Source organism: Phacochoerus africanus, chromosome 3 (genome assembly GCF_016906955.1).
Source record: "Phacochoerus africanus isolate WHEZ1 chromosome 3, ROS_Pafr_v1, whole genome shotgun sequence".
In the NCBI taxonomy this organism is placed as follows: Eukaryota; Metazoa; Chordata; class Mammalia; order Artiodactyla; family Suidae; genus Phacochoerus; species Phacochoerus africanus.
In genome coordinates, this window is record NC_062546.1 from 95,665,504 (window position 1) to 95,688,421 (window position 22,918).

A 22,918-nucleotide genomic window follows, 5' to 3' on the forward strand; every position below is an offset into this window, starting at 1 on the left:
AAGGATAGTAAAAACAGAGAAAGAGAACTTATTTGCAAGTCCAGAGATCTGTGTCCCAGCCCCACCTCTGCAACCACCTTGTCAAGTGCAGACAAGTTACTTTACCTTAGTCTTCAAAATGTGTTCTACAGAGGCTGAAGGGTTCCACAGACTTGAGTGACTTAGATAAGAAGTGGAAAATGTGGTAGTTTTGGTCTCTCTGTGGTATCTCTCTTATGGGATTTTATTTGGAATTTCCAATTTAATTAGAAGGGTTTCTTGGCTAAAACTTATTTGGAAACCACTGGAGTAAAGGTCCTTGGGGTAGTTTTCATCTATAAGAATCAATTAACATAAAACCATCTATTGGGCTAATCTTTAAGTCTTTTTGTACCGGTCTAACAGTTATCTTCCCTAAGTGTTATCAGTGTAACTTGTCAGCCTTTTTTTTCAAAAAAAAACAAGGAAAATAACATCAGGAGTTCCTGCTGTGGTGCAGTGGGTTAAGGATCCTGCATTGTCTCTGTAGTGGCATGAGTTCAATCCTCAGCCCAGTGTAGCGGGTTAAAGATCCAGCATTGTTGGATAGGTCGTGGCTGTGGTTCAGTTTTCATCCCTGGCCCAGGAACTTCCATATGCCATGGGTACAAACAAAAAAAAGGGAAAAGAAGGGGGTGGTGGTAACAAAACATCCATGAGAAGAAATGGTGGGAAGTTCCCTTTGTGGTGCAGGGGAAACGAATCCCACCAGTATTCATGAGGATGTGGGTTCTATCCCCAGCCTCACTCAGTGGGTCAGGGATCCAGTGTTGCCATGAGCTGCAGTGTAGGTCACAGATGTTGCTGTGGCTGTGGTATGGGAGCAGGTGTAGCTCCAATTCGACCCCCTAGTCTGGGAACTTCCATATGCTGCAGGTGCGGCCCAAAAGCAAAAAAAAAAAAAAAAAGACATGGTAACAAGAAGAGATGAAACAAAAATGGGCAGAATATTAGAATTTGTTGAAGCTCGTTGATAAGAATGTTACAGTTCATCATGTTATATAATTTTGAAATTTTCATCATAAATTTAAATATGTATATTTTTATTTTATTTTTGTCTTTTTGCCTTTTCTAAGGCCGCTCCCATGCCATATGGAGGTTTCCAGGCTAGGGGTCGAATCGGAGCTGTAGCCACCGGCCTACGCCAGAGCCACAGCAACACAGGATCTGAGCCGAGTCTGCAACCTACACCACAGCTCACGGCAATGTCGGATCGTTAACCCACTGAGCAAGGCCAGGGACCGAACCTGCAACTTCATGGTTCCTAGTCGGATTCATTAACCACTGTGCCACGATGAGAACTCCTTAAATATGTATTTAAAACCAATATTTTTGGACAAAAGAACAAGATGTGGTGGAAGTTCATCTCTAGATGAAAGAGAAAAAAAAATTTTTTAACTACACATCATGTGTCTTAGTCTATTCAAGCTATTTTAACAAAAATACATAGACCGGGTGGCTTGTTAACAACAGAAATTTATTTCTTCCAGTTCTAGAGGCTGCAAAGTCTTGCCAGGAGATATGGTGTCTGGTGAGGGCTCTCTTTTTAGTTCAGAGACGACTGTCTCTTTGTTATGTCCCCACAAGGCAGAAGGAATAACAGAGTTCTCTGGCATCTCTTTTATAAGTGCACTAATTCCCTTCATGAGGGATTAATCCACCTTCATGAAATCAGCTCCCAAATTAGGGATTCAATCTCAATATACGACACAAATTTTGTGGGGGACACAAGTACTCCGTCCACAGCATTCAAAAATAAGATTAAAAACTTAATGAGCAGTTCTCTGGTGGCAGATCTGATTAAGGCTCTGGCACTGTCACTGCTGTGGCTCGGGTCGCTCTGAGGTGAGAGTTCGATCCCTGGATCAGAACTTCAGTATGCCCCGGGCATGGCCAAAAATAAAAACTTTGTGAATCAGAAATAAAACAGAAGTCCATATGTAAAAGAATACTGAATTGTTTCAGAATTTCTGAAAAACAATAGTTAAAAGTTTCCACAGTATGGGTTAAACTGTGTCCCACCCATCCACCTCCAACTCCTATGCTGAAGTCCTCACACCCACAACCTCAGAACAGGATCTTCTGTGGAAAGAGGATAGCTGCAGATGTAATTAGTTAAGTCAGGATGAGATCACACTGGTAAGGCAGACACTTAATCCAGTCTGAATGATATCCTGATGAAAGGGGGAAATATGGACACAGATATACACACAAGAAAGCCATGTAAAGATGAAGGCAGAGATCAGGTGATGATGCTGCAATCCAAGAACTACCTACAAACCAACAGAAGCCAGGTGAGAGGCCAGGAACACATGCTTCCTCACAGCCTCAGAAGGAAGCAGTCCTGCTGACGCTTTCATCTCTGTACTTCCAGCTTCTAGAACTTGAGACAAAAGTTCTGTCACCCAGCTGTAATGCAGTCCTGTGAAACTAATAATCTCACATTTGAAAGACTTGAGCAGGACTTACTAAAAAGAACCTGAGAGCACCATGTTCTCCAGGCCAGAAAACACAAGACACAATGGACACAATGGAACATTCTGCAAGAGCACCCAACAGATAGGAGGGCACTGACTTTTCTCCTTCTTTTCCCAGGAGAACAGGGCAAACTCACATCAAGTAAATGGAGACTCTCAAAGAACCTGTGCAAGAGTAGAATGGCATCTTACTTTGTGGTAGGAGACTGCTAAGCATCAGAAACCACTAGGACTAGGTCAGGTATGGCATTGGGAGAGCTCATAGCAAAACGTGATGCAGGAACCTCTACGTTTGATATTACATGTAACTACATTTCCCATGTAGGGAAGAGCACCTTTTAGTATGGAGAGGTTCAAATTCTGTGAGCTGACTGCAGCTTACCTCAATAACCTGGGGGAATAGCCAGCAGTTGGACAAGCTACATTTACAAGTGGCTGGCAGAACAAGATTGCAGATTCCCAGAGGCCAAATCTGGAATTAAGTCACACATCAAAATGTGTGTGAACAGGAGTGGGTGATAAAACATTTAAAAATCCATGTATCTACTAGTAAAAAAAAAAAAAAGTATTTCCTTTATTGGTGAGAGGAAAGAGTGAACCTCTCTTTTACAGAACACCATTTCATATTTGTAGAAAGAAGGACAGAATTGGAGTTCCCATCGTGGCTCAGCAGAAATGAACCTGACTAGTATTCATGAGGACTCGGGTTCAACCCCTGGCCTTATTCAGTGGGTTAAGGATCTGGTGTTGCCTTGACGCTAGGCAAGGCTACACACCTGTGGTGTAGGTCGCAGACGGGGCTTGGATCCCGAGTTGCTCTGGCTATGACACAGGACTGCAGCTACTGCTCTGATTTGACCCCTAGCCTGGGAACCTCCATGTGCCGCGAGTGTGGCCCTAAAAAGACCTCCCCCCTCAAAAAAGGACAGAACTGGAAAATTATCATACTGTAAATAACAAAATAAATGTAATTGATTTAGGTTAAAATTATCAATGGATGCTAAAACTATCAGATAAAAGACTTTAAGGAATAGGATATCCACTCAGTCTTAAAATGACACTTTACAGATTAAGAGGGAAAAGCTGCTTTTACAGAGAAATCTGGTGGACATCAGATCACCTTAATCAGAACACGAGTAAAATATTTAACCTCAAACCTAATCATCAGACTCCAATCACACAAATATAAGTTGAGAGATATTCTGCAAAGAAACTGGCATAGGCTCTAAAAAACGTCAATGTCACAAAAGGCAAAAAAGGCTGGGGAAGTTTTCACGAGTAAAGAAACATGAAAAACTGGAATTCCTGTTGTGGCTCAGAGGGTTAAGAACCTGACATAGTATCTGAGAGGATGTAGGTTCAATCCCTGGTCTCCCTCAGTGGGTTAAGGATCTGGCGTTGCTGCAAGCTGCAGTGTAGGTCGCAGGTGCTGCTCAGATCTCACACTGCTGTGGCTGTGGCACAGGCTGGCAGCTGTGGCTCCAATTCAACCCCTAGCCTGGGACCTTCCATATGCCATGGGTGTGGCTGTAAAAATAAAGGCAAAAATAGAAAAATAAAAGAAACATGAAAAACTAATTGAAATCTTGATTAGATCCTGAATCAGGTAGAAAAGGATCTATAAAAGGTATTTATTGAAACATGGAAAAATCTGAGAATAGGCTATAATAGTTTTAGGGAGTTTCATGGTGGCTCAAAAGGTTAAAGATACGGTGTTGTCACTGCTGTGGCTCAGGTTTGATCCCTGGCCTGGGAATTATTATATGCCACTGGTGCAGCACTGCCACCCCCTGCCGAAAGATAATAGTGTTATAACAATGTTAAAATTTCTGAGTGTAATAAATAATTACATACAAGGATGCCCTTGATTTTTGGAGATACAGGCAAAGAGAAAGACTAAGGGATATGGTAATATAATATCTGCCCTGCTATCCTCAATTAGCTCAGTGAAGAAAATATGTCAGCAAACAGACAAAACATTGACTGGTAGCAAATCCAGGGGGAAAGGGCATACTCATCTACTAGTCTCTCAACTTTCCTGTAGGCTTGACGTTATCCAAAATTAAAAGTTAGGAGAAAAGAAATAAATGTATGCCCTTCCCTTGAGCCAGAAGTAAGTCTAGCTTGAGGTCCATTCAGTGGAACTCCATCCAAGAGACAAGTGCACCAGGGGAAGGTGGCCCAAGCAGTAAGTGTGTTTGTGGGCAAGAGGTGAGCTGGGAACAAGAGAGAGAAAGAGTGCTGCAAAAGATGAAATATGGAGTCTACTGCCTAAGATGGGAACTGAGGGGTTCTGTGATTCACTGATGTGTAGCACAAAAAAACTAGTACTTATATTCATGCCATGACACCTAGCTGGTTACAGTAGCATCATTCACATAAGACTTTGCCCCCTTTCCTCCTTCTTCTTCCTCAACCATGAACCCATACCCCATGAGAAAACGTGGGAGAAAGTGAAGATTAAAAGAGCAAACCATCACCACCTCCATGGGAATGAGAAGGGGGAAAGAGGAAATCTATACGTTGGGTGGAAGATCAGAACTGACGTTCTATAGTTTAAAACTATGCTTTAATTACTAAAAAATGATCTTTATATGTATGAATGATAGGCTAGAAAGGGAAAAGAGGAGTTGACCTTTTATAGACTATAGATGAATACAGTAATTAAAATTAGAAAAATTAAGCAGAGAATTCAATCATTTCCAAAAAAACAACAGTGCTAAACTCTTAGCAATGGACTGGGACTCAAGCCAGGAGCAACTCAGGGAGCTAAGAGTGGAAACATGCACCAGGGTCAAAAAAATCCAACTACCTGGAGGAAATGAAACCTGCAACACTCCCCATGAGGCAGTGAACAAGAGTCAGACCCACTATTTGAGACAGGGGACTGTATCTTCTAGATAGGAACAGAGACTGAAAAAGCCGCAAGCCCATTTCTTCAAATGAAAAGAAAGCTCCTGCCTGCCATGAAGGGAAGAACAGAAGTATCTGTGCAATCAACAATCAAACGACCATATCCTGGTGCAAGGACTGGAGGCAATTTTCCTGAAAGGTTTGACTGTAAGACCTTCTTCAGAGCTGAGGATTTCAGAAAGTCAGGCGAGGCATTTCAACACTGTCTTACCTTTCTGGTAAGCATGGGAAGAAGGAAAGAAGAGAAACCCACTGAAAGAAAACAAGGCAAGTTGAACTCACAAAAAATTACAAAGCACACAAAGAAATCTGATGTAAGATAACCAAAGGAACCCAAGGAACAGGAGCATTTACAGCTGAGGAAGGAGAGAGGATAATACAGTCCTTAAGAGTTTAAAAATTGTATATTAAATGTGCTAAAAGATAGAAAGGGCAGAATCAATAAAATAGGGAAGGAGCTTATGTAACTATAACAGTAGATTCGAAGAAATGAGAAATTGAGTTGTTAAAACACTCAGAAGGGACACATTAGACTAGAGAGAGTTAAAGAATTGCTGAATTAAAAGATAAAAATTAAAGGAGTTCCCATTGTGGCTCAGTGGTTAATGAATCTGACTAGGAACCGTGAGGTTGAGGGTTCAAACCCTGGCCTTGCTCAGTGGGTTAAGGATCCAGCGTTGCTGTGAGCTGTGGTGTAGGTCGCAGACACAGCTCATAATCCTGTGTTGCTGTGGCTCTGGCATAGGCCAGTGGCTACAGCTCTGATTAGACCCCTAGCCTGGAAACCTCTATATGCTGCAGGTGTGGCCCTAGAAAAGACACACACACACACACACAAAAAAAAAAAAAATTTAAAAAAAGATGAAAATCACCAAGAAGGCACTAATATATAGACATCAGATATGGAAAACAGGAAATACAGACCAATATAGAATGAAAGCTACAACACAGATTTAACAGACAAGGCACAAGGTAAAAGAGATAGTGAAAGAGGGGCAATATCAGAGGAGACACGACTCAGAGGAGACATGACTACAAATTTTCCAAAAGACATTCATGAGGGATTAACACTGCACACTGAACATGTAAGCTTTACTCCTGCTTTCTCATGAAACTGCTCTAAACTGACAGTATAAGGACATAAAACTCACATTTATAAAGAACAAAAAAGGGGGAAGAAAAAAAACTGAAGGCAGTGGAACAGATGAAGAAGTGGTCACTTACCAGAAAGACTGTAGAAGCTACTCTAGGAATAGGAAAAGCCCAGAAAAAACCCAAATCACTCCACAGAACTGAAGAAAAGTTGAAAATATTTCCCCCACTCCATGGGTTGTTTTCATGACATCCTTTGAAATACAAGAGTTTTCATGTTTAATGAATTTCAATTTATCTTTTTTGTCACATGTGGTTTTTGATACAAATCTAAAAAAAAAATACTGCTGGGTCCATGGTCACAAAGATTTGCTCTGATATTTCCTTCTAAGACTTCTCTAGTTCTCGCTATTAATTTTAGGTTTATGACACATTTGGAGTTCATTTTTTTTATATGGTATGAGGTAGGATCCAATTTCATTTTTTTTGTATGTGGATATCCAGTTTTCCTAGCACCATGATACATTTTTTAAAAACTAGTGCTGACAAAACTGGAAAGCCATCTGGAAACCCAAATAAAACAGATTCATCATTCACACCCTATAATGAGGTAATTCTAAGTGGATCCGAGATTCAAATACAAGAAAAATAAAACCATACAGTGCTAGCAGCAAAAATGGCTGAATTCCTCTAAAATGTGGCAGGGGGGAAAACCTCCCTAACTACTAAAACCCAGAAACTATTAAAAAGAAAATGATGGATAAGTTTGCTTATATAAAAATTTAAAACTTACTAAAAGCAAAGTAAAAATACAAATGACAAATTTAAAATATATTTGCAATTAATATTATGAGTTACACAGTATCTCTAATAAACATTAAAAATTTCTTAAAAACAGGGAAGATAAAGACCAACAGCACTGTTTTAAAAAGCAGGGAGGGGAGTTCCCGCTTGGTGCAGTAGTTAAGAATCTGACTGCAGTGGCTCGGGTCACTGCAGAGGTGCAGGTTTGATCCCCAGCCCAGCACAGTGGGTTAAAGTAGCCCACGTTGCCATAGCCATGGCATAGGTTGGCAGCTGCTGCTCAGATTCAATCCCTGGCCCAGAAACTTCCATATGCCATGAGTGCATGTGTCGTAAAATAAAAATAAGTAAATTTTTAAAAAGACAGGGAGAGGACACTACAGATAAGAACAGTAAATATGCAAATGACTCAAACATACAAAAATATGCTCATAAAAAGAGAACTCAAAATGAAAATTGCACTGAACACATCCATTGTTAATCTTTTCCTTCTGTTTTTTTTGGGCACACCTACAGCATATAGAAGTTCCCAGGCTAGGGGTCAAATTGGAGATGTAGCTGCTGGCCTATGCCACAGCCACAGCAACTGGGGATCTGAGCTGCACCTGCAACCTATGCCACAGCTTGCAGCAACACCAGATCCTTAAACCACTGAGCAAGGCCTGGGATCAAACCCACATCCTCATGGATACTGGTTGGGTTCTTAAACTGCTAAGCCACGAAAGGAATTCTCATCAATCTTGATTACGGTGTTGGTGTCAAAAGTGAATACGTGCCCAAACTTATCACTTTAAATAAATGTATTTTATTATACACCAGTATATGTTAATGAAAATACAGAATCCACCTCCAATGAAGGGGAATATGGCAACATCCACAATTAAAATGTGTTTACCAAGAAAGAATGCTAGAATCAGAGGGAAAAACGGGAAATTACTCCAACTCATCCTGAGATCTTCTGATTGTCTGCACGTGTCTTTAACATTTTTTTTTACCACTTTATTTAGGTATAATTGATGTGTAGTAAAGAAACAATTGATGTGCAGTTATTTAAGCTATATAATTTGAAGAGTTTTGCCATAAGTATACACCTGTGAACCCATCACTATAATAAAAGAAATGAACATATCCATCACCCTCTAAAGTTCCTTGTGCCCTTTTGTTATTCCTCTCTCCCCATTCCCCCTACAAAGTATTTGATATTTTTTCAATTACAAAAAAGACAACTTTACACCCAGTATTTGATAATTTTTCAACTATATAAAAAAAGAACTTATATAGTGGAAAAACATGATAGACATCACTCTACCCAAAGTTAACACAACTAGTAATGGACAATGTTGAGATCAGGTATTTTCTGATGTCACTGCAGGCACGTCACATCTGCAGAGAGCTATATAGATATATCGTATTTTTCTTCTAAAAATGCATAACTTGAATATTGAGAAAACAATCAGTTAAATCTAAACTAAAGACAGTCTATTAAACAATAAACTTGTACTATTTGGGAATGCAAACACTGTAAAAGAGAAAGAGAGACCAAGGAACTGCTGCAGATCAAGACACAAGAAACAACAAAATGCTAGCTAACATATAATCCTGAGCTGGACCAAATAGCCAGTACTAGGACAGTCAGGAAATCTGGAAGTAGATTAGGTAATAGCGGTATGTTATATTTGATTTCCCAGATGTATGTGGTAGGTACCTTGTAAATAGGTAAATAGGTAAGAGACTGTTACTGTTAAAAATTACCTGCTGAAGGAGTTTCCTTGTGGCACAGTGGGTAACGATCTGGTTTGTCAATGCAGGGGCTCGAGTCATTGCTATGGCAAGGGTTCCAACCCTGGCCCAGGAACTTCCACATGTCGCAGGCACAGCCCTAAACAAACAACCAACACCCCCACCCCACCCCCGCCACAGAAACCTGCAGAAGAATCTGGATGTGGAAGTTCACAATCTCTGGAAATTATCCTCAGATGGTCAGGAAAAAAACCTCCACACTTACATTTTCCATTTTAAAAGTATCAAAACACTCCTCCCTTACTTAAAATCCACCAGACTCAATGCACTTGGAATAAAATCCAAACTGTTTTCCCTGGAATACAAGGCCCTATGTGCCCTCAGAACCCTTATCATAACATCTTCCTGACTTAACCTCCACCTATACTCATTTTCTTCCTACACCTCAGAAGTCAACCCAAAGGCCCCTGTATTAGCTGTTATCTCTGCCTGCAATGTTCCTCCTCCTCTGTATGGCTGACCCTGATGACACTCAGGTTTCAACTGAAGTACCTCTTCAAAGGCCTGCCCTCCCCTCACCTACAGTCACTTACATGGTCACCACTTGTTTCCTTCCCAGCATCTCCTGCTGTTTGAAACCACAACATCTTCATCTGTTTGTGTCTTCTTCACTAGAATGTGTGTGATTGAGTGTGGGAACTTCTATCTGGGTCACTACTGTATTTCCAGAACACAGGACAGTGCCCGTATACAGTAGGTACTCAACAACTAGTCACTGAAAACTGAGTTATTAATTTTTACATGTACCCAGTATGGAGACTCATTTAGGAATAATGAAATCTCAGACGTCCATTTAGAAGCTATTCAAAGTAGTACACTACAATTCAAAATGAAACGGTACAACTTATGTGGTTAGTACTGAGGAGAAAAAAGGAGGACTGCAACCTTCTTATAGTATGAGAACACCATCACCAATCAGGAGACATATAAAACCATGTATTTCATGCCTTCCCTCCAACTCTCGATCTACTTCTTCTCAAGCTAAATGAGATTCTGTGTGTGTGCACACTCGTGCTTTTGGGGGAGGGGCAGAATGTGTGAACAAGGGGAGAGATATTAAAAGTACATTACTGTGGATGATAACAGCAAGATTTTCTTTTTCAGTCACTTTGTCTCAAAACAAAGTAAAAAAAAAAAGGATTCATCCATTTCTTAACTCCTATTTAAACTAGCTGAGGGAGTTCCCTGGTGGTGCAGTGGGTTAAGGATCCAGTATTGTCATGGCTGTGGTAAGTTCGATCCTCGGCCTGAGAACTTCTGCACGTCCTGCGCGTGGCCAAAACAACAACAAAAAAACCTGTGGTTGAAACATGTGACTATAAAGATTCTAAGCATAAACAAGCCTCCCTTGCTCACCATCACACCTTTGCTTTTTAGAACAGGCTGAGTTTATCTGAAGTTGCTTCTGCCACATTCTTGTGTGCACTGTTAGTGAAATGTTCCCAGGTAACATCAGATAAAACACCTCTCCTGTCTAAAGCTTGCCTGCCAAAAACCACTTGAGGATTTCTCTCTGTATTTCCTGGAAATCTGTTACAGAGTGAAAGAAACAAAACACTCATCAGGCTGGCACCAGTGGTCATTAACTGCTGAAACAGACTTCCTGCACCCACCCCTCTTCCCCGGGGAAACATTAAATGCAACATTCTCATTGCCCCTTCCTCTAGAAAAATTTATTCAACTGCCCCACTGAAACTCCCAAATAGATGTGGGACGACAATCTATAAAGAAGCAACATACGAAAGATAGAATTTAAAACATATAATAAAAGCAATTCACCCCTGAGCATCCCATCTTCTAAAAATGTAAACTATAAAACATACTTTATCTCTCTACAACAGAGAAATAACTAATTGTCCTGGTACAAGGGCTGTTCAGAAACTGAAGATTTATTTATTTATTTGCTTTTTAGGGCTGCACCTGTGGCATATGGAAGTTACCAGGATAGGGGTCAAATTGGAGCTACTGCTGGCCTACACTACAGCCACTGCAACATGGATCCGAGCCTCATCTGCACCATAGCTCACGGCAACGCCAGGTGCCCAATCCACTGAGCAAGGCCAGGCATCAAACCTGCATCCTCATGGATACTACTCAGATTTGTTTCCGCTGCCCCACAACAGAAACTCCAAGATTTATTTAATTTAAATGCCACTGTGCTTTATTTTTACTCTGTACATTCTGTCTCACATAAGTTGGGACAAACATATAATGCACCAGAAAATTTAAATAAGATGTCAATCTAAGAAAAGTCTTAATAAACAGACATGCCTCCAGAAAACAAAAACGGAAACAAAAAAAGGAAACAATTTCAGATGCTATAGATAAAGAAATGAGATTATACACAATTTTTAAAATGGGCAAGGTGTGAAGTGACATGTCTTCAAAGAATATGGGCAAATGGCCAATAAGCTTATTTTAAAAATCCAACATCATTAACCTCCTGAAAGTGCAAGTCAAACCCACAATGAGAAACACCATCCTCACAACAACTAGGTGGCTGTAATGAAAATGACATGATGAAACCACTGGTGAAAAGGTAAAATGGTATAGCTGCTTTGGAAAACAACCTGTCAGTGCCTCAAGACATTAGGTACCACATTCCACTCCAGTGTACACACCCAAAAAGAATGAATACGTGTTCATGAAAACAGAAAAACCTGTACATGAATATTCACAACAGCATAATTCACAACAGCCAAAAAAGAGAAACCCAAATGTCCACCAAATGACGAATGGACAAACAAAATGCTATATATCACACAAGGGAGTATTATTAAGCCATTAAAAGGAATAGAATCCTGATAGAGGCTACAACATGGATGAATCCTGAAAACACTGTGCTAAGTGAGAGAAGTCACAACAGGTCACATATTATATGATTCTATTTATAGGAATGTCCAGAATGAGCAAATCCACAGAGAAAGAAAGTTATTCAGTGCTTGCCAGGCCTGGGGGAGAGGTGGATGGGCAGTAACTGCTAATAGATAAGGGGATTCTTTGGGGGATGATAAAAATGTCCTGGAATTTGAACAGCGGTGATGGTTGAAACACCTCTGTGAACACACGATAGTTTGTTGTTGTTGTTGCTATTTCTTGGGCTGCTCCTGTGGCATATGGAGGTTCCCAGGCTAGGGGTGGAATCGGAGCTGTAGCCACCGGCCTACGCCAGAGCCACAGCAACGTGGGATCCAAGCTGCGTCTGCAACCTACACCACAGCTCACGGCAACGTCGGATCGTTAACCCACTGAGCAAGGGCAGGGACCGAACCCGCAACCTCATGGTTCCTAGTGGTTCGTTAACCACTGCGCCACGACAGGAACTCCACGATAGTTTTAAAAAATATTGTCAGACACTACACTTTCAATCTGTGGTTTTTGGCAGTGTACCAGCACACATCCACTTCTCAAAAATGCACAAAGGATAAGGACATTATCACTTCTATCCATACCCTTCCTTTTTGTGGAGACCTACCTGTATACACTGAAGCAGTCTGTCTTGTTCCCCACTACATTTTAGGACATTTTAATTTGTATTTACTTAAGGCAGCACATGTTAGCTAAGAAAAGCAATGTCTCCCTAATCCCTACTCTCTGAAAATTCACTGTTTATCCTGCTCTGTGCACTTAAAAACAGACACACAGCTTGGTGATTTTTACAAAAATGGGAAAATACCTCACACAGACACCCCACTTCAGTTTGCCACTCAATAGTGTTTCCCTAACATGCGCCAATAAAGAGCTGGTATAGACTTTCCTCATTTTTTAATAATTACAGTATGGATGCAGCATATTTTAATGACCCTAGTCTTCTACCAGATAACAAACATTCTTCACATGGCCTCCAGAGTTATCTTTCTAGAGCAATCTGAGCCCCACCAAGCCTTTCACTGTTTTGGAGTCAGTACACAGGTATGAGTCTGGTTTCTAGGACCAAGCTGTCCTGAGTGAAGCCCAGCTTCACCATGTACTAGCAATATGACTTCAGAGAAGTTACACTCATTGCGCCTTAATTTCTTTACTGACCTATATAACTTACAGATTCCCAAAAGAATTAAACTGCTGGAGTAAATGATAACTGCTATGCCTCCACAACTATGCCAGGCACAGCAGCACTAAATGTCAGTTGTCATTCATGCTAAACAACCTGTGATTTCCCCCACCACCACCCCGCCTTTGGCCATGACATGCGGAAGTTCCCAGGCCAGGGATCAAACCTGTGCTATAGTAGCAACGCGAGCCATAGCAGTGGCAATGCCAGATCCTTAACCCACTAAGCCACTAGGGAACTCCTCCATGAATTCTATACTCATCATTCAAACCCCATTCATCATTCAACTATACCTTGCACTTTACTACTTTAAAATTTTCTTCTGCTATAGCTCTCTGGTCCCTAGTGATTTATCCATGCAGTGTACCCTCAAAATCTGATGCAAATGTCAGGAAGCCTTCTTTATCTTCAATCACTTCTACCTTCTATGACCCAGCTTACCTAACAATTTAGCACTTGTGAAACTGCTTGTCTCCACAATTTAAGCGTAATTTTCTTAAAGCCAGGGACAACATTTTGACTATTTCTGCATCACCAAATGTGCCAAGATGAGCGTCACACTTCTTCATTCAGTCCATCAACTGATATCTATGGAGGGCTGAGCCAGGTGCCACTCTGGGGATAGGGGCATAAACAAAATGTATGCTCCCCCTTAATGGAGCTTACATTCTATTGAAGGATACAGCAATGACAAACAAACATGTGTAAAGTGAAGAGAGGTGAGAAAAAAGAAAAGCAAGGTAAGGCAGACCATGAATGTAGAGAAGACCGGGGAGCCCACTGTTATTTTACAGAGAGGTCAGGACAGGGGTCTCTGAAACGAAGCCTGAAGGTGTCAGAATGAATTAAAAGCAATTCAAAGGAGGAAGCAAAGGCAAAGTGCAAAGATCCAGAAAGGGAACACGCTTGGTATGTTTGAGCAAGTCTTTGGAGGAAAGTGAGCAAAGTCAAGCGGTGGAAAAAACCATGTTTATGTCAATGTGAAGATGTGGGGTATTATGCTGAGAACCCAGGTTTGAGCAGAGGCCTGACGTGACTGGTCTAAGTTACAATTGCCGTGGCCACAGACAGGAATGTGAACCAGGAAGGAGCCAGGAGCAACAGGTAAGAGGTAAAGCATGACAGGGAACTGAAACACGGTGGACATGGTGACAATCGGATTCTGGACACATTTTGAAGACCGAACCGAAAAAATTTACCGACTGAGGAGTAGAAACAAAGAGGAGTCAACATGATTACATGGTGCTATGATTTAAGCCAGTGCTTCTCACACTGTGTGATGGGAATCTCCAGGAGGGCATGTTCCACAGACTGCTGGGCCCCCATGGACAGCTCACCCGGAGCAACAGAAGGGAAGGCAGAGCACAGATGGAGAGGCGGTGGGAGGGTACAGTGGTTCTCTTCTGATGGCTTCTTTTCTCAGTGAAAGAGGAAGCAAGGTGGTCAGCCGAGACTAAGGAGTGATGAGAGAGAAGTGAGGAGATGGCAAAGGTTTGAAGAGAAGCTACTGCCAGAAGAGTGGGGAAATTAGCAGATTAAGGAAATATAACAGGATTTCAGGCAGCACTGAAGGCCCAGCTTGAGCTTAATGGCCACGATTTGAAGTAAGACCACTGAACAATATTGCATTTCATACTTACCATCTACATGCACAGCAGAGAGAACTGGATTTATCCAGGGTTAAATGCAGAATTTATCCAGATGGGGTTAGGGTCAAGAAACTTGAAGATCTGTGCAAAGAAGTAATTCTAAGTGACCTTGTATAAGGAAGGGAGAAGGAAGGAGGAACTCTGGTAGATATTCAGCACATAATAAGGTGAATCAAAACAGGAGACATCGATCTTTCACTTAAAAACTTGTAATGATTGCCCCAGGTCTCTTGACCAAATCCAAACTCCTTAGACTGACATTCACTACCTTTCCAACCTACTCAAATACTTGTAACTGCCATGGCCCAGACATAACCTGCATGTTCAAGAGTATCAACTCTTCCCGGGTCTTTCTAAGGGCTTTCAGGGGTTATGCTGGAAGAAAGAATTTGCTCCCCAGCCAGAAAGAAATAACCTAAGTTATTAAAAGTTGGTCTCCTCAGAGTTCCCGTTGTGGCTCAGTGGGTTAGAAACCCAACACAGTAGGACACAGGTTTGATCCCTGGCCTCACTCAGTGGGTTAAGGATTCAACATTGTCATGAGCTGGGACAAAAGTCACAAATATGGCTTGGATCTGGTGTTGCTGTAGTTGTGTAGGCCGGAAGCTGTAGGTCTGATTCAACCCCTAGCCTGGGAATTTCCATATGCCGCAGGTGTGACCTTAAAAAGGAAAAAAAGAAAAAGAAAAAAAGAGTAGGTTTTCTCTCCGAACTCCTAGCAAGTTTGCATTATATAACATCTGAAGCTAGTAGCTGGGCTACCAACATAATTTTGTTAATTAGAAATTCTTCCGTGTAATAATGTATATCCTTGTGGTATTTTACACGCTGGGATGTTTCCACAACTTCTCTGGCTACTCCTCTAACTAGTTCCACAAGAAAAAAATTAAACCAGCAATTGTCTTCCTATTATCTCTTATCTTTCATTCTTTTCTTTTACTCCTCCCCCTAATAACTTAAAATATTTTTCATTTAATACTAACAATCAGTCATGTCTGGCAGACCAAACCTTTATTAAGGAATCTGCAACGTCTTATAAATCCTAACCATACACTGGTATATCTCGTTTGTTTTTTCTTTATTGGAATTAGTTGAAAACAAAACAAACAAGAATTCCTTCAACAAGAAATAAGGTCTGCAGCTGTTGAACCTGTCTTTAAAGAGGAGGAGGTATAAATTTATTACACCACTAAGGGAGTCTTCAGTCATACTCCTTGGAGAATGTTGTTCTCCAAGTCAGGGATCTCTTGTCCATGCCAGTGTAAACAAAATGTTGGCCAGGTGTCAGGAACAAAATGGGAAAAGTTCAATCAAGCACTATCACCTAGAATTAATGTCACAGCTTGTTGTCAGAAGCCTAAAGGCTTAGGTAATTATCCAAAAACAAACAAAAATTGTGAGAATAATTCTTTCAGGAAAAAAACAGGAACACTTGTTTTCCACTTCAGGGTAAAAATTAAAATGTATCATTTAAAAAAGCCACAAAAATTTTTTTCTTTCACACATTTCTTTTGAAATTCTCTCTTCACTAATTCTTTGAGGCTAATGTTATGATCCTTCCCACCAATGCAGAGAATTCAAAGCAGCTAAAGTGTACTATAAATTAGCAGTGGTCAAGAACTGAAGACACAAAGTTACATAACACATCTTCCACAGGCTTGTGTCCTAACATCTTTACCACCAAAGTTTATGGCAGCTGAGCATGCGAAAATTCTCACAATGATTTCATGTGACTAAAGTAAACGTTAATTTATATGAACAGAGGGAAAGAAATTATTGGGGGGTGGGGGCGCACCCTCGGCATTTGGAAGTTCCCAGGCTAGGGGTCCAATTGGAGCTGTAGCTGCTGGCCTACACCACAGGCACAGCAATGCAGGATCTAAGCTCAGTCTGCGCCCTACACCACAGCTCATGGCAATGCCGGATCCCTGACCCACTGATCGAGGCCAGGGATCAAACCCAAATCCTCATGGATACTAGTCAGATTCATTTCGCTGTGCCACAACCGAACTCCTGAGAAATTCTTATGTTCTTGAAAAAGGGAGCTGAGGAAGAATACTATACCTAAAGCCACATGATTCATAATATCTAGCAAAAAATCTGACAAATCACATTTTATGCATAAGACAGGGGAACAAGGAGAGAGAGATGAAGGAAGAGAAACAGAGAGAGGTATCCCCACGACAGAATTATATTCACATTCTATCCCTTATTTAAATGCACCTCACATGCAAGCATCCACAATAATTCTGGAAGCAAGGTATAATTGATGATGTGGTGTAATTTATATTAAAATATAAGAAGTATATGGTGGGAGTTCCCTAGTGGGCAAGTGGGTTGGGGATCCAGTGTTGTCACTGCTGTGGCTCAGGTTCAATGCCTGTATCAGGGGCATCCACTTGCCCCATGTACAGCCAACCAAAAAAAAAAAAAGAAGTATGTGGTGGTAAAGAAATTAAATGTTATTGGTGCAAGATGATTTTATTTTTGCAAATCCATACAAGTCCCATATATCAAGGATATAAAATAAATTAATGCATGTGATATTATTTTCAAACCCAATATTCAAAGCCTAATACACACACAATAGCAGTCCTTCAAAGCAATTAACAATGGTTTACAAATGAGGAGTTTGCCTGTATCAAAGCAGTTAAAGTGCTAATGTTCAAACTATCACGACTCCCACCAGGAGCACATGCTGCATTATTATGAGACAGCTGTCCTCCAACTTTTTTCAGTTTACATGTGTGAATAAGTATGGGAGTGAAAGGGATCAAAACTGAGGATCAGTCTTCTTAGCCTGTAAAGCCAGTCACTTCTACAACATTGTTTCTCCTCTGGAAATCCCCAAACACCACAGCCCCCTGCTCCTCACCCCTTTCATCTATTTGCTTATTCTGCATGATAGAAAGATGAAATACATGATATCAGGACACATGAAAGTTACAAAGCAAGGTTACTAATCAAAATAATTTTTTACCATATCAACCTAGTAAACATAAAAATCTAGTAGAAAGAGAAATTTCCACAAGTAAGACTTGGCTATTTGTGTTATCCTTTGAAAGAAGCTGCCTTCCTGTCCATTCAGGAGACACTTCAGTTTTATAACCTGACATGTTTATATGGCACCGTTTACATCCTGGACAATTTCAACAATCAAGTTTGACCCAAGTATTATTAAATTAGCATTTTATGGGGCAACACTTTAAATAGATTAAAATGCCCCTGTGAAAAATAATTTGTACTGATATTACAATATTTGTACACTGCTGCTTTTTAAAATATAGACATGTTATATACATAGGAGGACAGATGAAGTTGTTTTCTATAAATTCATTTAAAAGTATACCTATGATTAAACTTATCAAGATCCAAAAGGTTAGATTACACTCAGGAAAAGGTAAATGCCTTTGAAGTCTTTTTACCATCAAAAGAAATAATGATCTTAAGAGCTCATGTATTTTTATGTTCAAAAGTGTGAAGGTCACTAGTTTTGCTGTGTTTCTGTAAGTTTCCCTGTCTATAAAAATGCAGTTGAAATATAGCCAACCTAATCCAGATGTTAAAATTAATATCATGTTAAGTAAAAGCAGCCAAAGTGCTGATGTTAAATCACATGACCTTGGCATTTCAGGCAGATCAGATGCTTCTGGAGTATATTAATTCCCTAATCAAGGATTGGATATATGATCACTGACGCTTTAGGCATAACAAAATGCAGAGTATAAATAGGCTGGAGACAATTTATTAACTTTAGGTTGAGCTATCTCTACCTGTAAGTTTGTCATACCTCTGGAAACGTGTATATCCATCCTGAAAATGCCAAAGCAGTAACAAACATTCCTAGCATTTGACAGGAAATCCTGGAGCATGCAGGAACTTCTATAAAACAGGTGATTTTGATTTTACTACTAACCAGTCTGAGCCCTTCACTTCCCCACCCCTTTGCCGTCTGCTTTCCCCATCACTCCTCCAACCCAGTCTCTATTGTCAGGAACTTACAAATAAACTATTTTATAACAAGGTTTTCAAACAAAGAAAAACCATATGATTCTCCCTACACTTAAATATAACAGTACTGGTTAACTTAAACTCTAAGTATAGAAATGACAATTTCAATATAAACTGAAGATCTTATTCTTCTTTATAATCATTCTGTATTTCCCAAGGTTAAGATTCTGATAAGGTACAGATCAGCAGTTTGACCTTCAGATGTCAAGATTCTTTTTTTCTTTTCTTTTTTTGTCTTTTTAGGGCCACACCTGCGACATATGGAAGTTTCCAGGCTTGGGGTCAAATCAGAGCTGTAGTTGCTGTCCCACACCACAGCTCATGGCAACGCTGGATCCTTAACCCACTGAGTGAGACAAGGTATCAAATTCATTACTGCTGAGCCACAACAGAACTCCCCAAGATTCATTTTAAAGTCAGAGAAGCCAAACCTCAGGACTTTCTAAGAGACCAGGAAAGCTGTGTTTTTATTGTGCCTCTTTTTGGTTTCTATTATAGAAATAATAGGTTGTTAATCATATTCTCATTCATGAAATCTCTTCTTGAATGGCATAAACCAGTTTCTGTGCTTAAAATGTTATGATTCAAATTCCTTTAAAAAAGGAATCACCATTGACAACATCTGACAATTAGAATCTGACTTATGTAAAATCTAAAACAATTATGAAGATACACATTAGTGGCCACTTTTAAGCCCCTACATGATGACAGACTTACAGAGATAGGAAGCTGGGCTATTTAAGATATGTATCTGTTCCCTTTATTTATTTATTTATTTTTTCTTTTATGGCTTCACCTGCAGCATATGGAAGATCCCAGGCTAGGGTCAAAACAGAGCTACAGCTGCCAGCCTATACCACAGCCACGGCAACACCAGATTTGAGCTGTGCCTGTGACCTGCTTCGCAGCTTGTGGCAATGCCAGATCCTTAAATCCACTGAACAAGGCCACTGATCAAACCCTCATCCTTACGGACACTATACTGGGTATGAACAGAATGGAAACTCCTGTTTCCGTTTAGAAGACACAGTAAAGGACACTTTAAGCATCCATCCCCTTATGTCTGTTTACATATATAAATTCAGACTGACATCTGTCTATAAATTTCATTCTCTAAATACTACTTACCTCTGCTTACTTAACGTTTCTACTGACAAGGTGTATTATATTTGAACCAAAAGTCCAATAAATAAGAGCCTCTGAAACATTTATCTTTGTCTAAGAGAGATGGCTAAGACTATCCTCTCAGCTAAGCAACATGGTAAACAGGTTTACATTATTTATAATGAAGCTTCATTATCTTAATAAGTATTATGAATTCTCAGATAAAATATCTTCAAATTATATAGTTTAAAAGTGTGAAAATTTTGTTAAAATTTTTAAAACTCTGAAAAGACAAAAATATGCTTTCCTTACATAATTTCACATTATATCAGAAATATACTTCTTCCAACTAATTTGCCTCTATGAATCAGACTAAAGAGTTTGGACAATTACCTTCTGAAGTTCATAAGGGACTAAAAAAATAACATGCAAAAACTGAAAGTGCTTAAAAGTGATATGTCTTAAGTGTTAAAAATGATATGATTCTGGCTTCAGAATTTTATTTTAAAGGTTGTACAAGGCCAGATTATGAGGCTGTTTGCAAACCAGGGACTCTATCAGATGCATGAGATGAAAGGGAAAAATGAAAAGACAAAGGAAATACATGTTCCATGTTGTACAACCATTCAGTAATAATATAACCATTCAGTTAACCACTGGTTAATAACTTAATCATGCAAAGTAACCACTCAGACTTATCTCTCTACATGAGTCACATTATTGTGATCTCTAGACCTTCCGGTAATTTAAAATACTTTATTAAAAAGTAAGTTTTCAATTTAAAATTACATTATTAAAATTATAGACTCTTAAGACACTTAACTGAAATTAAGGCCTGGGTCACTTTAGAAGTACCAAAAACAGTGTATAAGAGCAGTTTTATGAAAATATCACCAAAGGCTGACACATCACACCTGGACATGCTTCCCTTATGTGTGCTTTTAATGTGTCTGATTCTTCAAACCTCAATCTGTTCGTATTGCCTGGGGTGGGGTGGTAATGGGCAGCTTGTTCAGAAACACAAACCTTCTCCTGGGACATCTTCTGAGTGATGTGTTAACATGATTTAAAATCATGAAAACTCTTCCCCAAAAGGTGACATACATACCCTTTTCAACACTGATGACATATAGCTTCTTCAGGTCCTTTTCCCTTTCACAGAAGAATTCAATCATGAACAACACTACCCAACTAGTGATTCATTATAAAATAACTTCTCCCCATTCTTCCTATTGTGATCAATCCTCTATAAACTCTAGAAAATATATACCATCAACTTGCATGAAACAGTCCCAATGCCTAAAAGGCTTAACACTCATATCTCAGTCATGGCTGTGGGGCCAGGGAAGCGAGCATGGTGGCCTCCTGCACTCTTCACACTGTGCTCAGGGACAAAACCAGGGTGGTTTCTATGTGCAGGCTGGGGTGGGGACAAGGCTCTTGTGTTCCACTGGTTTCCACCACGTTGACTGCAGTCACTGGCAGCAGAGAGCCTGGATGGTTGGGGAGTGGGAGGGGAGCACAGTTAGTCAACAGGAACGGGAGAAAATGAATGTGTAAGGGGTAATAAAAGAAAAGGCAACTGACCAGCATGCACCCTGCTCTGAGTAGTTACCAACTTCTACTCCATGCAATGATGACATTCAAGAATAACAAAGAGGGGAAAATCCACAAAGTTACAGGTAGTGGCAAATGTCAATACGGAAATATGTATAAGCAATCAGAGTCAGTAAAGTGAATTAAAGAGGAAATTTCACAGATAGCAAGACACTGTATCTGTCCCTGATGTTGCTATCAAAATCAAAGGCTGAAATGTTGTCTGAGGTTCTTAGGAGAAGAAAAAAAAAAAAAAACTTATGTACTTAATTCAAGTATCTGAAAGGACAATTCTACATAAGGACAAAGGCATAAAGAAAAGGGCAACTGTGAAAAGTTATTTCCCAAATCACGTGACTTCACAAAAAACGAAATCCAGGAAATAAAATGCAGAAATAGCATTAAAACAGCGATGACAACAAAAACAAAAACTATCCTCACAGAGGCCACGTAATTTTACACCAATGTTTCCCATTAACAATGGAGAATCACATTGAGTTAATAAAAAAAGAAATGGAGAATCACTGTTCCTTCTATAATCCAAGTTCACAGGACTTGAGAATGAAATTCAACAGGGACAGATAAGGTGATGAGGTCATAAGCCCCGCCAGGAAATGGCTTACTAAAATCTTAGATACTTTTAATTACAAGTGCTATAAAAAGGTCTATCAAAGTCGGAGGGTAAAACATGCATACAAGCAGCTCTTGGTTAGAAATAATCAGAGTCCTCCAGTAGAAAGAAAACATTTGCCAAAGTTTTGTCACACGACAAAAAAAAGGCAGCATGTATTTAAGATAACTACAAAGGGGGAAAAAAATCACGCTGATTGTAAAAGATGTCTAAGAATATTTTCCAAGTATTATTCAGTTTGATTTATAAATAGCATATGGATTTAAAATACATAAATTGTTTCTCAAAAGACAGTTTAAATATTGGATACTTCTAGGTTGCTAACATACCAAATCATTCACTGACATAACGGTGTCATTTAGAAGATATCAGCAAGAAAAAGCTAAAGAATTGAACAGGGATCGTGTTGAGATTAAACTGGCTAAAAGTTATCTAGCAGAAACAGAATAGTCCATTATGTCCAAAATTTATTAACTCATCACTTTCCAAAGGAGGACTTTTTTATATTCATGCAAAAGTATAAATAAGAATCAAAGCATGCAGAAACAAAGAATGAAGTGCAGAATGCATCTCAAATTAAGGCTGGGGAAATCCGTTAGCTCCAAGACAGGTAAGTTCTATGTTCAGTTCCAGGCCACTGCTGACATAGGCTGAGGCTCACTAGGTCTAAGGAATCACTTTGCTCCATTTCAGCAAAAGAGGTCTCAGCACAATTACACAAAGATAGGACCTACAGCTCCAAATTCTTCATTTTTTTTAAATTCAATACTCT

At 39.8% G+C, this 22,918-nt stretch overlaps 1 protein-coding gene across 3 annotated transcripts in view; it reads right to left on the reverse strand.

The window, feature by feature from the left end:
- Positions 1-22,918, reverse strand: part of EPB41L5 (erythrocyte membrane protein band 4.1 like 5) — a 136,110-nt gene that overhangs the window by 50,031 nt on the left and 63,161 nt on the right. The window contains exon 17 of one of the 3 annotated variants that reach the window (XM_047772184.1): positions 20,400-21,412. The exons of the other annotated variants lie outside the window; for them this stretch is intronic. Coding sequence (XP_047628140.1) covers positions 21,235-21,412 — 178 coding nt within the window. The 3' untranslated portion in view covers positions 20,400-21,234. Of the gene's footprint in view, positions 1-20,399; positions 21,413-22,918 lie in introns of those variants that run through there. 3 annotated transcript variants of the gene reach the window in all.